Source organism: Aspergillus bombycis (assembly GCF_001792695.1).
Source record: "Aspergillus bombycis strain NRRL26010 chromosome Unknown contig00128, whole genome shotgun sequence".
NCBI classification, from domain to species: domain Eukaryota; kingdom Fungi; phylum Ascomycota; class Eurotiomycetes; order Eurotiales; family Aspergillaceae; genus Aspergillus; species Aspergillus bombycis.
Genome location: NW_019170130.1, coordinates 30,044 through 51,647, shown reverse-complemented (window position 1 = coordinate 51,647; position 21,604 = coordinate 30,044). Strand labels below are relative to the sequence as shown.

Below are 21,604 nucleotides of genomic sequence, written 5' to 3'. Positions count from 1 at the left end.
AATCTTGTCTCTCTCCACTGCGTTATGTATCTTATTTTTCCCTTACTTGTCTCCAGTTTGACTCTGCTCGTATTCCGCTTCTTTGTTGGCTTCTCGTTATTTTTTTTTTCTTTTCCCTTTTTCCCCCTTCAGGTACATTTCTTCATCTCGTTTCAAGGATAAGCTGTGTACTGTTTTTCTTGGTGCTGTTGTTTCATTGCGTCAACCGACCTTGTATAGCCTCTTCGTCCCTCGACATCATCGCGTCTTTATCCTGGCCAAATATATTTTTGCCCACCTTCCTTGGTCTTAACATATAATCACGAGTCTTTCATTCAACTATCTTTCCACATTCCTACGGCAACTTCCACGGCCTTGGACCTTCTCATCTCCGCGGCAGGTCAACCCCAGGCCACCAAACCTTCCAAGGGAGAATCTGGAAACCTTTGCACCCTTGGTTGACTGTCTAAAACTCTTCGAAGCCTGTTCGTCTGGAACAGGCCGTCATCAGCCGAGATCTGTAAGCAGTGGCATGTGCAGACAATAGCGAGCCGTCGACGTCAGCATCTACAACATTGAAAGGAGATTGACCCTTTAATTCGAAAAACTCAGGCAAAAAAAAGGCCTGGATGCTCTTTTCGAACTACTAACATCCGTGTGGCTGCACATGTCGTGCTTGTATATTTTCTAAGGTATATGCATATATGATTTGATTTGGCAATATCAGGAGTCTTAGCCTCTACTGGGCATTGTTACTGCCCGCAAGTCATGGGAAGTTTCCTCTCCATACAAAGTGGAAACAAACAGCGCCGACCAAACCGGTTGTCAAAGCCACCATCGACTTTCACCTCCCGTTCAGCAAGTTGCCGCTCACCCCATCAAACTTCCGGCGTCGATTCTCCTGTGGCACCCAACCGTGCTCCCTGGCAAGACTCTTCGACTGTTGCTTCCGTTTCCATCAGTTCGCCTGACCCTAAATCCAATGACCGAAGGTCGCAGTCAATCCTCTCGGTATCACTGCAGTCTGAGACACCATGGACGGGCATCAACAGACCTGGAAAGCGGCAGCCCGTACCCGGAGAGCCAAATCATGTCCGCCTAGACACTTCCCACTCAGGTGTACCAGGACCTTTGTGCAGGCGAGCTTCTTTCCAGCCATCTAGGGAGCCGGACACCCTACACAGTGCCCCTCGATCTCCGTCGGACCAGCCAGGGCCGCCAAGGAGGTCCTATTCAGTCCATTCAGCTGCACAGGGTACAAGAAGCGCCATACACCAAAGCAGCCTTGAAGAAGCCGCTTCTTCGAACACCCATTTTATGATAGACAGCCCGGGCTTTTCCTTGATCCGCCGGCGCTCCTTACTTACGCGCCCCGGAATCGCCACGAGACGATCAGTAAGAGGTGTGGCTCAACGATGTCCATCGCCAATTGGACAAGAGCTAGGGTTCTCGCCCAGCTGTACCGGCGAGTCGCCCCAGCTATTCCAATGGCCACCAATAGATTGCGAGGATCCTGTCTTGCAACATACCAATCCGCTTGCTGAGGTTCGCCCGCCAACGCCTGGTGACTTCGGATACACCCATTTAGGAGCTCTTAAGCTGGGGTCTTTGCGGGTAGTGAACGGTTCAGCTTCCCCCTGCCCTAGCGACCGAAGCCGACTCAGGCCAAGCAGCCCGGCTGAGGAGACCAGTGCCGTACATACAACAGAGCTACGTTGGAGCAGAGAATATTTGACTCAAAATGATCCATCTGGGATGGTTACATCAAGTTCTCTGGATATGGGTGACCATCAAAGTGGACCTGAAGTAATTTGGGGCCCTGTGGCCGCCCCAGTGTCGGAGTACACCAGTGACGATGGCCCTAACGGGATATCATCGAATAACGGGTATGTGCCGAATCTCTTCAGAAGTAAGCCGCCTACGTCTACCGTACAGATCCCACCATTCCCCGACGTTACGAGATACGAAGATTTCCCGGCAAGTCCATTTTCTTTTGAGAAATCCCCGATTATCGCGACATCCCATAATTTATATGCTAAGGAAGCGGAAGACGAAGCTATATATGTATCTGATGATGAAACCCCCTTGGAATTCAAGAGGGAGACTTCTCAAGAAGTTCCCTGCCCGAGAAGGATGTCGCATTCGCACAGAAAAGTAGATAGTGGCTACAGCTCCGCTGCATCAGTCCGCTCTCTACAAGACAGCCGCACTAGGGCTTCTGTTGATTCCCAGGAATCAACACAACGGCCTCCAGGCTATCGCAGGTTTACACTCGGGGGCAGCAAAAGTATTGAGTTGTGCAATATAGAGAATCACCTGGAGTTGAGCCAGCAGCTTCCTATAAACCGCCATCTAAATCTTCAAGGTCCTAGAATGAGTCCTAGTGGGGTCCCCCGTGGTTGGTCAACCGACAGGGCAACAATGTGCCATGAGGCACCACAGATATCAGTCGGTGGACGCCCGAGAAGCTTATCCTTTACTTCGCAACACCCTGGTCACACAATATCCCTTTCTCGGTACTGCACACAGCTACGCCACTTGGAAGCTCCCTCTAGTGGAGTCTCGCTTCCTTCGAAACACATACCAGATACAGCCGCAATTCAAGCGGCTGATGATACCATATCAGCCGTACAGCCCTGTGAAAGTTTCGCAAGCTATAATTCAAGATTCAGCTATGACCGTGAGACAGGGCTGGAGAATTCAAATCAAAGGAAAATTGACGCTGGTATTAACGCCGACCAGTCTTACATGTTCAACTCATGTCGGTCAAAATCGGAGAAAAGCATTGTCAAGAAAACTTTGAATGTGGCGTATAAGCAAAACCCACAAGCTATAGTGGCCAATGCAGATATTCGGCATCTAGAATCAGAGATTGAGACACTTGTGGCACCCACGTCACAGCGTCCCGAAAGGGCTGTGGACGTAGGATGCGTGTATTCGGAATCCCTGAGAGGTAGAGCAAGAAGCCGAACTCTCGATATTGAGCGGCGCATGTCAGCAAAACAGCAAAACCAACAAAATACGTACGCGGTAATATCACCTTTTATCTATCGCTAATCCCTTTCTTTTTAACATGGGTGTGTTTGTGTGGCGTTAATATATTATCAAAGGTTTCACTGTGAGAGGTTCCTGGCTTGCATTTTGGATATACCCGCGTCGACGACTTTTTGTTGCTAAAGCACTATTGTTCCACTCAAGTTCCATCTTTTCTACTACTGATTTCAATGGGCAGTCAAACAACTCTTTTCTTTTTTCTTCTTTTACCCTTCTCTTTGTTGCCCCTTTCTCTTATTATGGAGGAAAATAAACATGAACTATGCGGCCCATATTTACCAAAAGCTTTTCTGCTTGGCTTTTTCTTTCCCTTCTTTACTCTTTCACTTTCTTTCTCTCTGTAGATACAATTCACGGTGCAAGAGAGACCGTAAGTGTGAGCTTCGAAGTAAACAATTTGGGGCAACATGCCCAACCTAAGGGACCCAATCGCCTGGTAGGATAGAGGCAAACATGCCGTTTGTGCATAAATGGATCTATCTAGGACTTCTGCCCGGTAGTGTCTCATCATCACAGGCCTACTGCGATCAACAACAGCGCCACCACCTGAGGCGAAACCTTGCTCTTAGCCACTCCGTCTATATTTCAGAAAGGATAGACAAATAAGAGAATAGCTACAATAAGACGAATAGTGGTTAACGGATGGTTACTTTTAGGTAGTGCACGGGCGGGCATATACTATATCATACCATGTATCACATTTTTGCTTCCTGCAGCTCCTCACAACTTATCCTGCAATGCCATGCTAATGTCCAATCTTTGAAGTTATACCCGGAGGCGTGCACCAAAAGTCCTGGGCCCAACGCTAGTAACTTTGGCCTAAGGCAATGAAACATTGTTACTGTACCGAGAATTATGGAAATAATCACATGATTACCACGTGATTGGTGACCAATTGTGTGACGCTTAAAAATAGAAAGGTGCTCGTTATTGGATGCGTATCACGTGATATGTATCCACTTATTTGTGTAAAGTAAGGCTATGACGTTGCCTGAGGCCAAGATTACTAGCGTTGGGGCCAGGACTTTTGGTGCACGCCTCCGTACCCCCAAACTAGATAGATACATATCGGCCCAAATCCTTTGCAAGAAGCAAGGGGGTTTACACTAATGGCATACCGTCGAACTATTGGTTTTTCTCGGATTATTTTACTGGCTTGGGTCATAATTACTCCGTACAAGATGAACCTTTACTTTAGGTTAAAAGTAGGTCAAATCTTCATTAAACCGTCATAAATTGTCTATAATACAGGTCATACAACAACGAGGAGACGTGCAATTCCAAATACAAAACAAGATGACCCGTAAAACTCCTTAGGACTCAAACCAGCCGTAGCATGTCAACTAAACATACTTAGTCAACCGTCTTCAAAGTCTCGTATAGACCTTTCCAAATTTATAATGGAGTTATATTATAGATTCCGGTGTTGAAATCGCACAAGCCCCATCATCCGTACTATAAAAGCCCAACAGTTGGCAATTCACTCGACACGGATTTTCTTTAAGGTCGGGGCAGCTTCCTTTGGGACAATAACCGAGAGAATCCCATCTTTCAGAGTAGCCTTGACTGTATTTTGATCTACTCTTATCGGGAAAGTAAAGGCTCGGTGAAACTTGCCAACTGGGCGCTCGGCGATCCAATATTTGTAGTGCGATTTGGTCTGCTCTTGGACGGTCACCTGCTTTGAAGATTTGGCAGATGCTGCGTCGCTTGCTTCTTCATCTTCATCTTCAACTGTTGGCTGGAGTGACTTGGCCGAAGAAGCGTCAATGAGAAATTCGGCCTGCTCGTTGGTATTGGATGTGCTGTCGCTGTAATTGCGCTCCACGCATCCCTTTATGACCAGCGTATGAGGGTCAGTGAACTCGATATCAAGGCTGGCTTGATTTACGCCAGGCAGTTCTCCATTAAGATGGTAATTGTTGTTTATTTCATAGACATCAAACCGGGGTGTGAAGGAGCGAACAGGCGTAGTCCTCCGCTTTGGGCGGCATGCTCGGTGGACATCATAGTCATCGAGTAAATGGAATAAAGGAGCAAAGTCGCCGGAGATATTGGGAAGAAAGGCCATATTTTGAAGTGACTCGCGTAGTAGTTGAGGGCTTGGTAGTATATCAGAAGTGATGCTGAGACTTTTAGTAGTGTCAAGTCAATGATTGTAAATATTGATGTATTTCGTGATATTTGAGAGGCAATGGGTAAATTATACAAGTTGCCTATCCATTTTTATATTCAAAATATTTTATTCTAGAAGGAACTACCATATCTCATTTGGTTGTACGTATAAGCAAACTGAATGCTCTAGGGGAGACTAGTATATTCTCTAGAGGTCACTAGATGGCTCTGGAGCCTTCGCTGTGCGATACGATACGATACATACATACAATATCTGTAAGTAGCGATGGATAAGATAAGAAGTTGGCCGAACCTTCTGTAACCACGAAAAGATCGATCACATAACACCCATATCTCAGGGAACAGCCCGAAATGTCCTTCCAGATGAGTTATAATGGTTAAGAGGTAGGCGACGCTAAATCAAAATACTGCAATTGTGCATACATACGTACCTAACCTCTTTGTTTTTGTTCATCTTTCAAGTTTAACTATTCACATACTATTCTACTTAGTTTACTCCGTACTTATGCTTGCTTTCTTTCCGTCTCCCCTCCCTTCCCTTTTGGTTTTTTTTTTTTTTTTTTTCAATTCTTCTTTTTCTCCCTCTTTCCGCTCCGCCGCTTTGGACCAATTTTTGACTGCGGATAGTGCTTGATCATCCAAGTTACTGGATATTGCGAATTCCAGGGGAGGAATACATTTCAAGCTGCCTATGCCCTTTGCGCAGTAAATACTCAATAGCATTGAAATCCTTTTTATTAACGGAGATATATTTTTGAAATTCCGTCCTGTGTCATGTCATGAGCAACTCCTCCACATAACGTTTAGCGGAGTCAGAACACCATTACCACCGAAGCAGGGACATACCTAGCATAAGTCTTAAAATTGCTTCTTGTCTCCTGGGCGGGGGTAGGACACCATATTAGTCTAGATGTATGTTTATTAAATGATAATCCAGAGAGGTCTGTTGCTCACTAAGGGCTTCTTTCGAATCTCTCTCAAACATTTCCGATAGAGAGACAAGACCTCTCGCTGAAGACCTGATAATCGAGCCATGACGTTTTTGCACGATGTCACAAAAGGCAATGTGTACTGTGTGATTTGCTCAGCGCATCATTGGGCGGATGTTTTGGAGATGGATAAGGAAAGGTCACCAGCTACACGGAACGTATGGTAGTGTGCTAGGCTCTAGCGCCAGCCTCCGGTCCCCGCCGGTCTGGCGGAGGAGCGAGCGGGTATCTCCTTTTCCCGGCCGAGAGACAGATAGCCCATAGCCTATAGATATGTATGTAACCTTTAAGTAGAATCAGAACATGAAAGACCTATGTCGGGGCTATTCAAATAGTAGGATCTGTTCTCCTGTCCTTTTCCGCTCTTCTCCATGGGATCGAACACCGATATGAAAATGACTACCTTCTCTGTAAGTATTATTACATTACGCCCATACTCCTATCCATACCCAGATTAATATCTGGGGTTGTCGCCCATATACCATATGTCTCATATTACTGGCACGAAGAAATAGCCATTAACTCTGGTTATCCAGCCTTGTTGCCTAATCTTATTTCTCTGTATCGTCCTCTTTCCCACCAAGTAGGCTGACTGTTTCCCCCCTCCGCCATGTAGCGTCTCATCCGCTTTCTAGCTACAGATGGTCACATTTACTATGGTGACGCTATTATGCCCACTGGTATCAGCGACATTGGGAGAGTGACCAGGGCACATGTGATTCAAGGGGATATTTTTGGCCAGCATCAAGTCACAGACCAAGTGGCTGAGGTTAAAACGCTCCTCGCACCATTATCGAGGAAGGACGTTCCAACGGTGCGTTGTTTGGGACTGAACTATGAGCAGCATGCGAGAGAATCCAACCTCCCCATCCCTAAGTATCCAGTCCTCTTCTACAAGCCCATAACAGCCATTACTGGTCCGCATGATGATATCCCCATATGTTCTATGGCGCAAGATGGGGAGGGACTGGACTATGAATGTGAGTTAGTTCTTGTCATTGGCAAGGAAGCCAAGAACATTCCCGAGGAGCACGCTTTGGATTATGTACTCGGGTATGCTGTAGGAAACGATATTTCCCATCGTGATTGGCAACTCAAGCGTGGCGGAGGACAATGGGGGTTGGGCAAAGGCTTCGATGGTTGGGCACCTTTTGGACCAGGCATCGTCTCTTCAAAGCTGATCCGTAATCCCAACGCCTTAAATATCTCAACTAAGGTCAACGGTCGAACGGTCCAGTCATCATCAACTAAAGATATGATATTCGGGGTCGCCAAGACGGTGTCATTTCTCTCCCAAGGCACCACTCTGCTGCCTGGTGACCTAATTTTCACCGGAACGTAAGTTGTATCTCCCTTCTATAGCATTACTTCGTCTTTCTTTTCTGCTCCCCGAAAAAGGACTAATCACTTACATGTCCCTCTATAGGCCGCAGGGTGTTGGGATGGGCCGGAAACCTGCAGCTTGGCTTACAAATGGCGATCAGGTTGAGGTTTCTCTGGAAGATGTGGGTTCGTGCGTTAACCGAGTCGCCTTTGAAAAGCTACCATCTAAGCTATGAAAGAGACTGTTTATTAGATGAATCTTTAGCAGGTACTACTAGACTGTACAGATTTGCATTGTCTGCTGTGGAAACATAGTCGCTATGGATTGTCTCTGCCAATAGAAATTTTATTTAGTCATGGAATTGTAAGACCTTGCTAGTTAACTCTTGCCAATGACCAAAGCTATACCTAGTTGACCTGAGCTCCATACCCCCTGATAGACTCAGCGAACGCCCAGCTCTGGGCCTCGATAGCCTGGTTTTCCTTGATCTCAATTCCCTCCGCTGTGACCACTGCAATTGAATACTTGTCCAGACTCCGTGCATCTCGATACCACAGAACCTTAAGGCATTCCCTCAAAGCCGCTTCTGCCTCACCCTTACTGATCTCCTCGAGGGGCTTCTCTTCAGGGAACAGTCGACGCAGGATGGGGATAGCAAGATGCGCACCAAACCCGGTTGCGAGATGTGGAGCTGAATATGTAGTACCGAGAAGGTCGGCTGAGCTGAGGAAAGGTTTCTCGTCTTCATCAAATCCCACGACGAGAATGTGATTCCAGAGCGGGTTGAATTCAGAGCGACGTTTATAAAGGACCTTAGAAAGGTATGTATGGAGGTTTTTGGCGTTCAGCATATTACCGTGTGTCGAATAATTTTCTCGGATATCAATAGATTCCAGAAGCCGATCGATGTATTGCATGTCTGATACATCGCCGCTGAAGCCGACCACGGCAGAGTCACCGAACGCACGCAGGCGCTTAACATCGGTGAACCGAGCGAGAGATCCGTACGATGCTGGAAAATGTCAATATTTTCACTACGAGCTTCCCACATGACATCAAAGGCCTGCGACCATACCCAAGTTATCAGCAGCGATCGCCACACCACCGTTGAACTTGACCGCTATTACTGACGTCCCAGTCACCGCAGGAGACTGGGTGTGGGTTTTCGGGCCAGTGGTCTGAAGGTATGAGGAGTTGTAAGGTCCGTAGACATCATCCCTAGGCTTGAGGTAGACAGTTAGAGACGTAAGAGCACTCATGTAATAGAGCACTTACCCGACCCCAGACTTCAGGATAGTGATTCATGGTGAAAGGTGGAATATGATGATCTCTAGAACAAATGTAACAGCTGGCGATATTAAAAAGGTGACTCAGAATAAAAGGCTTGGTTAAATTCGATTTGGAGGCTTGAAGAGGTGACTTGGTAAACTGGGCAATACGTACTCGGTTGAAGCTAGGCAGTAGAGAGCTGACGGAGCTCCTTGTTACGTTAGCAACACCCACTGGCGGCGCGCTTATCGGAATCGGTAGGTACTGTCCACGCGCTTAGCGAGTCTCTCTGCAACCCATTAGTACCTACTACCTATCTTACTATATGCAACTTCCTCTGCACCTCAGTTGTCGCATCATTTTACAACCTAGCGAAGAAATAATTCTACAATAATTTATCTTTGAATGTAGCAAGAAAACGATTATAGGCCCGAGTTGGTACTGTTACTCCTTTGTCGAACTATACAGTTGCCTTTGAGTACTCATGGATTAAGATGGGGTACAAAGTAAACCTCTTGTGCTCTATTGTGTATAGCACATTTTTATCAGTGATATGAATTTCTTTTCTCCAGTGTTAATAGTTGTCCCTTTAGGCACTGTGCACAACAATCTTTAAGAGCTCCCAATGGGCAAGGTCTGATCATGTTCATGAAGCGTTAACATGGTCTCGTTCGTGAACTGGAGGTTGACCTCGCGCCATCAGAATCGGCAGCTGTGGCGGCAACAAACTCAATTGTGTCTCTTTGGTCTGCACTCCACTGCTCTTCGGCTTTCTGGTGAAAGTCTTTCTGTGACTTCAACAGTTCTTCTTTGAATCCCCATCTCGGTAGACCCAAAATATTCCATACTTCAGGCGGCAGGGAGGTAAAATATTGCATCTGATCATCAATACCCGCATGCTCCATCAGTTTTTTGAGTAAGCTGGGGTTCTTTAAGGATGTTGAGAAAGCTAACTTTTCGTTGAAATGAACCCCTTGTTTCTTCAACGATAGGAAATGGGCGAATTTTGCATTCACATTGGCATTGGGTGAGCCAGGAGGTGATAGAGGAATATCTAAATTCGGAACCGGTGGTAATGTTAAGTCATGAATAAGTGTACGGGAGGTGGACAAGCGGGATCGCTCGCTGAAGTGCGGTTCTGGTTGTGCCTCTTCATGTGATGGCCCGACAATAGGGCCACTGGGCTCTCGGCTGGTAACCGTCTCTGGCAAATTTGGGCATTTATCAGGCACTAGAAGCGATGTACGATTAGACATGGGCAACAGAAGGATGAGTGTAAAATATACCCGCATAAGCTGATTTCGAAACTTGAACTGGCTGCCCCTTATTTACGCACTGAATGGCTTAGCCTCGAATATATGTACAAATTGAGGTTGTGTATATCACCTTCGTTGCTGAGGGGGCCCTCTTCTTAGTCTCATCCTCGCTGCTGCTTTCATACGCTCCAAGGCCTAACATGATTGCAAGTCTCAGCTCTGATCAGCCGTTTGAGTGGGCGCTCTCTCGTTTCGCAAGCTATAGAGTATGGTTAAGATTGAACTCTCTACCGTTAAATGTCAGTCAAAGCAGCAGCCACAAGTCTGAGACTGGACTGGCGTCGATCATTCCAATACATACGCACTGCGCTGTTTTGCTTGCAGTGGAAAGACAGTTCAAGTTCTAGTGGAGAAGGGAGCTGTAAGCTAACGGCTTATATAAGCCGAAGGCAGCTGCACCGCGTCACAGTGATAATACTAGCTCCACCCAAGAACTACTCATCTTCTTCCCCCGATCGAGATTCATTCAAATCCAGAAGCCATTTGTGTTATCCCAGTTAACAACTACACGTTACACGCCACCTGTACTCACTTCGAATTATTTCCTAACCTTGGTCGATACTGAGATACCACTTAGAAGATGATGTCTTTCATGGGTCACCAATCCCAGAACGAGGCCGTCGGGCACTCCTTCTCTCAGCCAACAAACGCTCCAAACAAAGAACACTCTTTTTACCCGTATGTACCCAACTCTTAAATGTAGTCTGGGCATTGGTACTGACCTGCTTAGGTACACTGACAACGGTGGCTCGACTTTGGGTATTACAGGTGCTGACTTCGCTATCCTTGCTGGAGACACTCGTTCGGTGGCAGGGTATAATATCAATTCTCGCTATGCTCCCAAGGTTTTCAAAATTGGTGGTGATGATGATACTGGCGAGGGTGCCCATATTATTCTGTCGGTCGTGGGCTTCGCTGCGGATGGTCAAGCACTCAAAGAAAGATTAGATGCGGTGGTGAAGATGTACAAGTACCAGCACGGGAAGCCTATGTCTGTCAGAGCCTGCGCTCAGCGATTGTCGACCATTCTTTACCAAAAGCGTTTCTTCCCCTATTATGTGCATGCTATTCTGGCAGGTTTGGATGAAGAGGGCAAAGGAGCGTTGTACAGTTACGATCCGGTAGGCTCATACGAAAGAGAACAGTGCAGAGCAGCCGGATCCGCCGCAAGTTTGATCATGCCATTCTTGGATAACCAAGTCAACTTCAAGAACCAATACATCCCCGGCAGTGGGGACGGGCATGCTCTCGAACCTAAGAAGCCTCAGCCATTACCCAGGGAAACCGTCGAACAGCTCGTGCGTGATGCATTTACCAGCGCTGTAGAGCGACATATCGAAGTTGGAGATGGCTTGCAAATGATGGTTATTACGCAAAACGGGATAGAAGAAATCTACACTCCACTGAAAAAGGACTAGAAGGAGGCTATACTCGACATTGTTGTCTCATCAAGTTCATTCCGGTATTTCGTTACTCATGGTATGAAAGCATGGATACGATAATTCTGGTGTAAGCCACTTTTTCTTCACCATCATGTCAATTATGTCGAAACCATTTTCTTTTCCACCTTTAACGCCAGTACCATGGTCAAAAGAGATCTAGAAGGAAAAACAATAGTAAAAAAACAGCTGCACGCGGGCATTAAAAGCGCTCTTTCATGCGTGATGCCACTTTGCGCAAGTTACCATATACCTTGCCCTATTATCAATTAGTATTTGGATATATTAGGAGAGATGTGCAGGCATACCGGTGGACTTCCGAGAATCAAGCTGACAACAGCTTCTTGTGCAACCAAGATATTGCGATAGCCACCCAATAGGTGTATTTTTTGATCTGCGAGGACAATCCTAGTACGAGTGGCATTTTCTATTGAGTGCTTAAGTTTGCCGTCTTTGCCTGCAATCCGTCCAATAGCACGGCTAAGATGTTCTCCATGGAGCGATGCTTTAACATCACGGATCTCAAATGATCGGATATAGAGGTCATCCAATCTAAGTAATGCAATAGCATCGTCAACATCGAACCCAAGTGTAAAGGCTTTGACGAAATCTTCGCCCTTTTGTAGTGCGCCCGTGTCGGTGGTGAATTTAGAAGTACGTAGCTCGACCGCCCTGCTTTTGATATTCATGCGCACCTGTAGCTTGAGGTGCTCAACCAGTGGGGGGTATATTCTACTCCAGGAGGCCTTGAGAGGTGAAAACCGATGAGGAGGAACAGGCACCTTCCGAGTTTCTACTCGATATACAGTATTGGTATCCTTTGCTGGCGTAAAAACTGGCCGACCTTCCTCATCAATGCACATGTCGGTGTCTTGGGCATTTTCGTCTGCGGCGGCGAACACCGGTACACTTTCCTCCGTTGATGTCTGAGCATCAATTAGAACTTCGTCATCTTGGTCTTGGAAGTTAGTTAAAGAGTTGTAGACTTAACGAGGCAGGGTATATAAAACATACCTATAACAGCGGGAGTGACAGGCGCGCCGGCCGTTGTTGTCTGATCAAGTTTCTTGAGTGCTGTTGGTGCTGGCATTTTGCTTGGGTTGCTGGTAATGATTTTGTAAAAGGATGGTGGATGTAGTGGGAAATCTAGAGTTTTCGGTTGCAAACAAGGCAAACAACCGTATTTAGGCGCGGGTGTATGATTTCATGCAATCTTTATCTGAGAACCAACGGTAGACACTTCTCAACCTCGAAGCCCACGGGCATACATTTGTCTGTCATATTTCATCGGAGGCCTTGGAAAGCGTTACTAGATTTCTGCTTCAAAATAACTGGAAAGGTTCTTGTTTCACCTCATCGTCATACAATTTCCAGCATGTGACGGCAATGATGCCTAGCAATTTTGGACGAAGGTTGTACACCAGCTTCTGGGAAGCAGCGAACCCTCTCCTTGGACGCGGGCTCTGGGCAAGTCGCACACCACATTTTTACGATACAGCAACAAACTCGAACAACATCATATGCGACCTTTTGTTTAAAAGACGGACCAGGAACATATCCTCCTTACCACCCCGAAAGACGACACAAATCACCAGACGATTCGCTTCGGGCAGTTTTCTTGTACTCGGAATATCCCCAAACTCGACTGCAGTAGAGACTGGGACAACTTGTGCAGTAGCCCCTGAAAAGATTATAGCCCATGTTACGCATAGGACCTACAAGTTCGATAGAAGGCTTCTTCACGGCTCATCAAGAATTGCATCACCACCAAGAGGCTCCCGCGCGAGCAAGGATGATCCACTGAAGATAGAAGCACATATGGAATCTCTGAGATACAGTAATGGAAGCTCCTGGGAGAATGTCAAATCTTCCGAATATGAGGCGAATACGGAGAACACAAAGTCAAAGCAGGACATGCCTAGGCTGCAACAGCCAGGACCATCGACCCGCCATCTGATTGACCGTTTGCCACACATGCCACAATTGCACCGGCCCAGCAAAGAGGAGCTATTGGCTGCAGCCAACGGCTTTTGGTCTCGGCTCAAAGTACGATTCAAGTGGTTCTCAATTCGAAGCGTTCGACCTTTTAATCTGGACGAGATAACAGCACTCTTTTCCTGGGTACTTCTAGGGCATGTTGTCTGGGTTGTGTTAGGCACAACTACATTCTTTTCCTTGTTGATCATCGCAATCAATACCGTTTTCGCTCAAGGTATGTTCCAGGTCTGGATGTTCGCGATTCGATTCACTACTAAAGGTATACAGAAACCTTGGCTGGCTGGATAGGTAACTATCTCACGAAATCTTCAGGAGTGAAAGTTGTGTTCGAGTCAGCGATTGTCCCCAAGTGGAGAGATGGCGTAATAACGTTCAAGAATGTCTTTGTCTCCAGGCGACCCGGCCAAGGAACAGGTCATGTTAGTAAAGGCTCGCCTAAAACTGCAGCTGCCGTGGCTGCGGCTGCAGCGCTCAATGATCGGCCTAACTCGGACATCTTGGATCAACGACTCTCATCGGTGGAAGAGGATACAAACTATACGCAATTTGACCTGGCAATCGAGACAGTGAACGTTACACTATCATTTACCAAATGGATCAACGGCAAAGGGCTGCTGCGTGATGTCGAGATTCAAGGGATACGGGGCGTTGTTGACCGCAGATATGTTTATTGGTCAGATGATGACCTCGACCCAAAATCCTACCGGCATGAACACAACCCCGGAGACTTTGAGATCGATTCTTTTAAGATGAGCGATGTCCTAGTCACGGTTTACCAGCCGGACAATTTCAGACCATTTTCTGTTAGTATATTCTCTTGCGATCTACCACAACTGAGAAAGCAGTGGCTGTTTTATGACTTCATGTCAGCCAATATTATGTCAGGATCTTTTGACAATTCGTTATTCACTATTCATCCACGGCAGACTCATAGTTTCACCGGAGCACAGTTAGACAACGGGGTAGGAGAGGACGGCAGAACGAGCCCTTGGAAAAAACATAGCAGGATACGCATCGATGGTCTGAACATTGATCATCTAAACCGTGGAGTACAAGGGCCTTTCTCATGGATACATGAAGGAACTGTCGACATTGTTGCCGACATCATGTTTCCAGCAGAAAATGACGAAAGCCTAACTAAGGTAATGGCTGACATTTATGATCGACTAGAAGCAACTGTCACATCTACTCAGCACCGTGATACGTCATCGGACAACCCAACTCAGCCTGGCGAAACTGTTGGTGAGAACGACATGCGATTTTTAGTCACCGACTTACGACTGCACTTAAACAATGTTAGGGCAGTTGTCCCCCTATTCACACGTGATCTCTCATATATAAACAATGCCCTCATTAGGCCCATTGTGGCATACATCAATTCACGACGTACTTTCATCCCTGTTAATTGCCACCTTGTCAAGCGAGTTGGTGATTTCGACGGCAGCTGGACTATATTCGATAGCGGCTTAATGGATGATCTTTCTGCAGCGGTAAGTCGACGGTGTCTCCGTACAATGGGGAACTCACGCTTATGTCTTGTAGGTGTATGACGCATTTGCACGAGATGTTGTGGATGACCAAGCACGCAAGCGACGTTTCAAGAAAGTAGGGTTTTGGTCACTCCAATTAGCAGCCCAGGCTATTTTTATGGGTATGGCTGGAAATATAGCATGACCTTGTATTTCTATGTGTGATTCTCTGGCGTTTCAAGATCTGGACAATAAAGGCGTTCGGGGAATTAGAAACGCCTTGTGATTATCTTCCGAAGTGAGGAATAGACGTCGTGATTCCCTAGGCTCCTGTTTGATATACTCATCTCCTCATACTTATGTAGCATTGGCGTGGACCCGGGCTCATTCTTTTATCTCTTCTCATTGATCTCCGCTTAGCCCCCTTGCCACCCATCCCTTGAACCTGTATACTACGTTTTGGTTATCCTGCTTGGCGATATAGAAATGGATTCGAAAGGGTGATAGTTGTCTAAACATACATAGATCCACGGTAATAGGCTTGGTCATGGAACAGTCCTGTAAACCACCTACCCATCAACCAAGGCGCATTGCACAGATTTTGTTAGTTAATACAGAAATTAGGTTAGTCATATAAGATAAACTCTCTAACTAATGTTACCGGCAAGCGAACATTCCACGCATGCGAGTTGTTCCATCTCTATATTCTATATAAAATAGCTCTTTTCAAAATCTAAATATTCTAACAGTAGTGAAGATCTAATACTTAATTAGTTAAAATATATAATATGTACTTTATTTATTAGATTATATATAATTTTATTTTTATTTTTTTTAATCTATTTGAATCTCTTGTAATATAAGATTTAATAAAATGTATAGAATATCAGGAATATAACTGTATATACTATATAAAAAGAATAAAGAATCTCTTATCTAGCCAGCTTAAAGATTATATAGTTCTAATAGTCTAGAATCAGTTATAGCCTCTCTAGGCTTCTCGTTATGATATCTAAAGTGTAAAAGTGGTTATTTCATAGTAGGATACGGGACTGGAACGCTTGCCGGCTACATTGACTATATATTTTGTAAGTTGAATATAACGGTTTTGGGAGGTATATCTATAATCTATAAATGTAGTCAATGTACGGAGTAGTAGACACAGAAGGGAAGAAAGAAGTCTGAATAAGAAGGTTTGGATAGGGCATTAACTAACTACGGAGTATTTACTATTTAGTTACTTACTACTAGTAGTTAGTATATGGGGCAAACCAAACAATATACTAAAGCTACTCCTCCTTTTCCTCACTCTGCAGTGTATTTCCTGTAGTACTACTCTATATGTATATCACATCACATACAGTATTAGTACAGATACATCTTCCCCTTTGCTTTCCGAACCCTTCCACTCACGTTTTGATCTGGCACTTTATCTACGATCTGTACCTATGTATTTTCTGTGTCTGTGTATTATTATAATTCGGTAGTATGCACTCGATCCTTAACCACCACATAGAGTAAACAATCATGCATATCTACCAGTTTGTAATGAGAGTGCCCTGTACTATAATTTGGTGCCGTAAGTTATATCCAACTACCTATCCGTATACTTATTATCATTTCCCTTGGTCATGGTAACCTACGTTACCTGGTAATACTAAGTAGGTACTAAGTAGTAGTAGAAATACTATCTTACCCCTGAGCCGATGCCGCCTATCACCCACTCAATTACCCGCTCGAGTCCACTCATGGTCCGCTTTTCCAATCCGAGCTCCGACTCCCTACACAATCTGCTATGTAACAACTTCGGCGGCAGGGTAGCAGCAACGCTTCAACAACCCCAACCAGCTCTTCGCAGGGCCTCCAAGGTCACATTTAGCAAGACATCAGTTACTTACACATTCAACATTGATCGGCGATTACACTTCATTGCCCGTGACTATCTGCGACCACGATCGTACGCTGCTGAGACTGGTCATTGCTGCTCTCCGTAAATCTCCCTCACTACCCTGTGTACAGGCAGTCACCTCGAGTCACCTCCAGTCACCCCACCAATTCACCACTAACCCATCACAAAGTCCTCTGTCGCCGAGGTTAGTTGGTTGCACTTTTGCGCTTTCAAAACGTTCGATCAGTCATTAAATAACTCATGCGACGTTCCCGGTGCCTCCATTCGGTGCCGCCCAAGTCTCATTGAGCGCATTCGGATGTTTGCTGTTGAATAGACCTGACCAGCATGATCGGAACATGATTGAACAAACAATACCCACTAAATCTCGACAACCTTCATACGCAATGGAAGCCAGCCAATCTTTAACACCTTCGCCTATATCATCCGTCTCGGCGCCTGGGGAGCGATCCGGGCAGCGCATCATGCCCCGCACTTCTTCAATTGACTCTGCGATATCATCTCTCTCTTCCGCCTCGCAGTCCCATAAGTCTTCATTTGATCCTACGGCTTTGAGCCAAGCTGATATTGGGAATCTCATCGCCACCGCAGGGTCTGCCGAGGCAGTAATCATACATCTTTTGAAGGAAAAGCATCATGCAGCATCTCAGAATTCACAACTTTGGAGACTGGTTGATAAACAAAGAACACTTATCCTTGGATTAAATAAAGATCTTGAACGTGCTTTGAAAGAGAAAGAGCGATATAGGAAGAAGTTCAAGGAGTTGCAGAGCCCTGCGCCAATTTTACCACCAAACAATGGGCTTCACTTCCAGCATAGAGCCATCGAAAGTGAAGACAAATCTCTTGGGCAGAGGAATTCTGAGCAGGGGAAATTGCAGTATCAAGGTGTGTCACCACAGAGCCCCAATTCTATCGGGCGAAACCTATCATCTAGCACTATCCGGTCGCAGAGCGTGGCTGTACAGGATCTATCGGAAAATCTGATGAAGTGTTCTACGGGTCATACAGGCGGGCTGGACCAGCAATTAGGCTCGCAACCTCACCCACCATCAGTGTATTCTCAACAAGAATTAGCGGCTGCGAGCCCAAGTTCTTTGGCAAGCTCTAGCTCCCCTGTTAACGATACTATGCCAGGTGAAGATAAACAGCAAAGAGTCCCACACCCTGTGCGCAAGCCTCCACCTGCGCCCTTGAATCTCGTCCAAGGCGAACGCACTTTATTGGGCAATCCAGACATCTACGACTCAGAATCTGAGTATGAAGATATTTTGGCAGTTGATGAATTACCCGTAGAACGGGGACGAAGAAAAACACGCGATGACGATGATCGTGAACGTGAAGCTGCCCTGGCACGCGAAAAGATTACGCTTAGTTCTTCGAGAAATGAATCTTCTCATTCAACGAAGGCAGCTCCAATCACTGATTCATCTGAATATTTAACAGCTCCTTTACGTCCTCGTATGACTCTCGGCGATCATCCTGTCATCATGGCGCCGAAGAGCCCTGGCTTGCCTGTCAGCCCGAGGCCTGAAGATCGCCCACCCAACTCCCCTTTGCCTCGGTTGCCCAGAGATATGACCAACAACATGGCTTCCTTACCGATAGCCTCAGAAAGTGGCCTTTCGGGTTTAGCTCTATCACCTCATGTCAGCAAGTATCAGGCCCCCTTTAGCGCTACACGTTCACACATGCCAGTCGACGTAGCCAGTCGATCTATCCCCTCGATTGACGCCACTGTTAGAGCCGACAGTACTAGGTCCACAGTGTCAAACTCCAACAGTATTTATCGGGGATTGGTTTCAGAAGACTACCCAGGCTTTCTATTACCTCCAAATGCTCTACCTTTGGTGCTAGTTAAGGTGTCGTCCTCACGACTTCGCCCCTCGCGAAACAGCTACTTAGCGTCTAGGCCTTCGGAAGAGGAGCCTGTTTTTACACTGAGCGTCCTTTCGCGTTCTGAAAACTTGGAGCTCTGGCGTGTTGAAAAGGTCATTGCAGCACTCCCACAACTTGATCAACAAGTAAAACAGTTATCTAGCTACTGTGGGAAGCTACCAGACAGATCCATATTCAGTGGACATTCCCCAGCCAAGGTGGATGCGAGGCGAGCCGCATTAAATGCATACTTCGAAGCCCTTCTCGATACACCAATGGATGAAAAATCGGCTCTGGTCATATGCCAGTTCCTCACGTCCGATGCTATTGAGCCACGGGATGATGAAACCAGTTTGCTAAAAGGTAGTCAACACGTGAGCTCCGAAATACTACGTGGTCCTGATGGTAAACCCAGAAAAGAAGGCTATTTAACAAAAAGAGGCAAGAATTTTGGCGGTTGGAAGGCTCGGTACTTTATCCTCCATGGGCCCGAGTTGAAATACCTTGAATCGCCAGGTGGTCCTCACCTTGGAACTATCAAAATTTACAATGCCCAGATTGGCAAGCAGTCGCAGGGCACAAATGGTCAAAATAATAGCCCGCCGGCACGAGCTGAAGAGGACTCCGACAATCAATATCGCCACGCGTTTCTAATTTTAGAACCCAAGAAAAAGGATTCATCGGCTCTTGTGCGACATGTTCTGTGCGCGGAAAGCGACGAAGAGAGGGATTCTTGGGTAGAGGCACTCTTGGAATATGTAGACGGGCAATCCGAGAACGAAGCATCGAATAGTGGATCCTCAAAGGGTCAGGTCTCTGGTACATGCACTGCCAACACGACGGTTAACCCCAAAATGCCCCCGAATGGAAACAAGAACAACAGAACAACCGATAGTTCGGATCTTGAAGGCCTCGATATAGTTCAAGGATTTAGTTACGAGGATGCTATCCCTGCCGAACCGCCTGTTTTCGGACCACCTTACGAACAACAGGCACTTAGGTCACCCACTTTTCCTCAAATGTCGCCGGCAGACCCTACAGATGCAACCCAAGCAACGAACCTGGTGCCGGACCCTGGCCAGCTCTCATCTAGAATCATATCTGGGCCCACAAATGGAGCTATTATCCAAAACGCGGGAGCTTGGGGAAATAAATCGGCAACTAGTACCAAAGAAAAAAAACGTAGCATCTGGGGATTCCGCACGAGATCGTCAGTCGACCTTGCCTCACAACTGCAAACCAGTTATGACTCTCCATCGGTTCAACCACAGAATCTTACCTCAGGTGAAAGAAGGGACCTTGTCAGATCAGTCTTCGGCATCCCATTGGCGGAGGCGGTGCAGTTCTGTGCGCCGCAGGGCATCGACGTTGATTTACCTGCTGTAGTCTACCGTTGCATCGAGTACCTCAAGGCCAAAGGTGCAGAATCAGAGGAAGGGATATTTCGATTAAGTGGGTCAAACATCGTCGTCAAGGCGCTCAAAGAAAGGTTCAATACTGAAGGGGATGTGGACTTCCTCGCCGGTGATCAGTATTACGATGTACATGCTGTGGCCTCCCTTTTCAAGCAATATCTGCGAGAGTTGCCCACGACTGTTCTCACTCGCGAACTTCATATCAAGTTTCTGCGTGTTCTTGGTAAGCACGGCTATTGATCTAGAGTGACGTTTGTGAATCTTAATGCTAATAGTCTTCGCTCCAGAGCTTAATGAAAGGCAGAATAAGATTGCGGCATTCAACTCGCTTGTCCACAGACTTCCGAGACCAAACTTGGCTTTACTGCGAGCATTGGTTCAGTTTTTGATTATTATCGTGAACAACTCTGATGTCAATAAAATGACGGTCAGAAATGTTGGCATAGTTTTTGCTCCAACACTAAACATCCCAGCGCCTGTGTTCTCGATGTTTCTTACTGAATTTGAGCGAATCTTTGAAGACATTCTAGGAACGCGTTCAGACATTGAGGATCTCATCATAGATAGTCCTACGTCTCCAGAAATCTCTCATTTTGCGCCAAGCCAGATACTGACAGAGATGCCGACTTTACAAACTCAAACAACTTTCCGTAAACAGGTGGATCTTCGTGACCGTGATGAATGCATAACACACCAATCAAGCTATGATCAGTCATCTCGCAACTTCCTGGAAAGTAATAACGAGGAACATACCACTCCACCTACAACGAGCAAGATGTTGACACCAAATCCTGAAACTTCGCGTTCCATCAAATCGAAAAGAAGAGAAAGTTCTCTACTTTTCATGGAGGTTAATCATCTTAACTCTCCTTTTGCTTCCGCGCACGATACTGATGGTGAGTAAATTCGACTATCCCTTGCTAAAGCCACGAGCTTGACGATTATTAGCCTGATCATCTGCGCCTTGTGCGCTCACTTGGCTGTACCGAGGAGAATCTGAGCGGTCCACTTTAATGTATATGTTCTGCTTTTATCCCACCCGCACAATCACCTCAGCTTGTCGTTGATCTTGCACATGGGCATTGCTTCAACGATCAAGGCCATCATGATTTGAACGAACTTGAAATGACTCGAACATACACACCTGACCAGATTCAGCCAAGCGCCAAAAGGGGAACATTTAATACTAATAATAATCACCAGAGATGGCTCTTGCTTTTCAATTCACATTACCTGCATTACCTACACTTTTGTTTGAGCGTTCTCCCACACTAAACAGTTCTTATTTTAAACGGCAGCTACCTTTTGGCCGTACTCAATGCAGGGAAAGGTGGTGGTATGCGTCTATTGGTTATGACATGATTTGCACAGACCTTCTGCCAGCTGCTTAAATCGTGTTCTTGTCTTCTTTGTCCTCACCCTTCTCCAT

General features: G+C 46.1%; 9 protein-coding genes across 9 annotated transcripts; 5 read left to right on the top strand and 4 right to left on the bottom strand.

Moving 5' to 3' along the window:
- Positions 1–747: 747 nt before the first annotated feature.
- On the top strand, positions 748–3,036 carry ABOM_010752 (uncharacterized protein; the record flags this gene model as incomplete). The annotated part of the gene is made up of 1 exon (XM_022537880.1): positions 748–3,036. One exon carries the CDS (start codon positions 748–750, stop codon positions 3,034–3,036), a length of 2,289 nt encoding a protein of 762 aa, XP_022384578.1.
- A 1,477-nt stretch (positions 3,037–4,513) lies between these two features.
- Positions 4,514–5,104, bottom strand: ABOM_010751 (Hsp20/alpha crystallin family protein; the record flags this gene model as incomplete). The annotated part of the gene is made up of 1 exon (XM_022537879.1): positions 4,514–5,104. One exon carries the CDS (start codon positions 5,102–5,104, stop codon positions 4,514–4,516), a length of 591 nt encoding a protein of 196 aa, XP_022384581.1.
- Positions 5,105–6,828: 1,724 nt separating this feature from the next.
- Positions 6,829–7,717, top strand: ABOM_010750 (fumarylacetoacetate hydrolase family protein; the record flags this gene model as incomplete). The annotated part of the gene is made up of 2 exons (XM_022537878.1): positions 6,829–7,496; positions 7,585–7,717. 2 exons carry the CDS (start codon positions 6,829–6,831, stop codon positions 7,715–7,717), a joined length of 801 nt encoding a protein of 266 aa, XP_022384580.1.
- Positions 7,718–7,889: 172 nt separating this feature from the next.
- Positions 7,890–8,741, bottom strand: pre4 (proteasome core particle subunit beta 7; the record flags this gene model as incomplete). The annotated part of the gene is made up of 2 exons (XM_022537877.1): positions 7,890–8,494; positions 8,558–8,741. The coding sequence occupies 2 exons, from the start codon at positions 8,739–8,741 to the stop codon at positions 7,890–7,892; spliced, it is 789 nt and encodes a 262-aa protein (XP_022384574.1).
- Positions 8,742–9,407: 666 nt separating this feature from the next.
- ABOM_010748 (HCNGP domain-containing protein) lies at positions 9,408–10,007 on the bottom strand (the record flags this gene model as incomplete). The annotated part of the gene is made up of 1 exon (XM_022537876.1): positions 9,408–10,007. The coding sequence occupies one exon, from the start codon at positions 10,005–10,007 to the stop codon at positions 9,408–9,410; it is 600 nt and encodes a 199-aa protein (XP_022384575.1).
- Positions 10,008–10,650: 643 nt separating this feature from the next.
- prs3 (proteasome core particle subunit beta 6) lies at positions 10,651–11,485 on the top strand (the record flags this gene model as incomplete). Its single annotated transcript, XM_022537875.1, has 2 exons — positions 10,651–10,745; positions 10,798–11,485. The coding sequence occupies 2 exons, from the start codon at positions 10,651–10,653 to the stop codon at positions 11,483–11,485; spliced, it is 783 nt and encodes a 260-aa protein (XP_022384568.1).
- Positions 11,486–11,708: 223 nt separating this feature from the next.
- ABOM_010746 (pre-rRNA-processing protein PNO1) lies at positions 11,709–12,596 on the bottom strand (the record flags this gene model as incomplete). The annotated part of the gene is made up of 3 exons (XM_022537874.1): positions 11,709–11,765; positions 11,815–12,458; positions 12,521–12,596. 3 exons carry the CDS (start codon positions 12,594–12,596, stop codon positions 11,709–11,711), a joined length of 777 nt encoding a protein of 258 aa, XP_022384569.1.
- A 299-nt stretch (positions 12,597–12,895) lies between these two features.
- Positions 12,896–15,178, top strand: ABOM_010745 (mitochondrial distribution and morphology protein; the record flags this gene model as incomplete). The annotated part of the gene is made up of 3 exons (XM_022537873.1): positions 12,896–13,718; positions 13,772–14,994; positions 15,047–15,178. 3 exons carry the CDS (start codon positions 12,896–12,898, stop codon positions 15,176–15,178), a joined length of 2,178 nt encoding a protein of 725 aa, XP_022384566.1.
- A 2,090-nt stretch (positions 15,179–17,268) lies between these two features.
- Positions 17,269–21,079, top strand: ABOM_010744 (GTPase-activating protein BEM3; the record flags this gene model as incomplete). Its single annotated transcript, XM_022537872.1, has 2 exons — positions 17,269–20,398; positions 20,463–21,079. The coding sequence occupies 2 exons, from the start codon at positions 17,269–17,271 to the stop codon at positions 21,077–21,079; spliced, it is 3,747 nt and encodes a 1,248-aa protein (XP_022384567.1).
- Between the last annotated feature and the right edge of the window lie 525 nt (positions 21,080–21,604).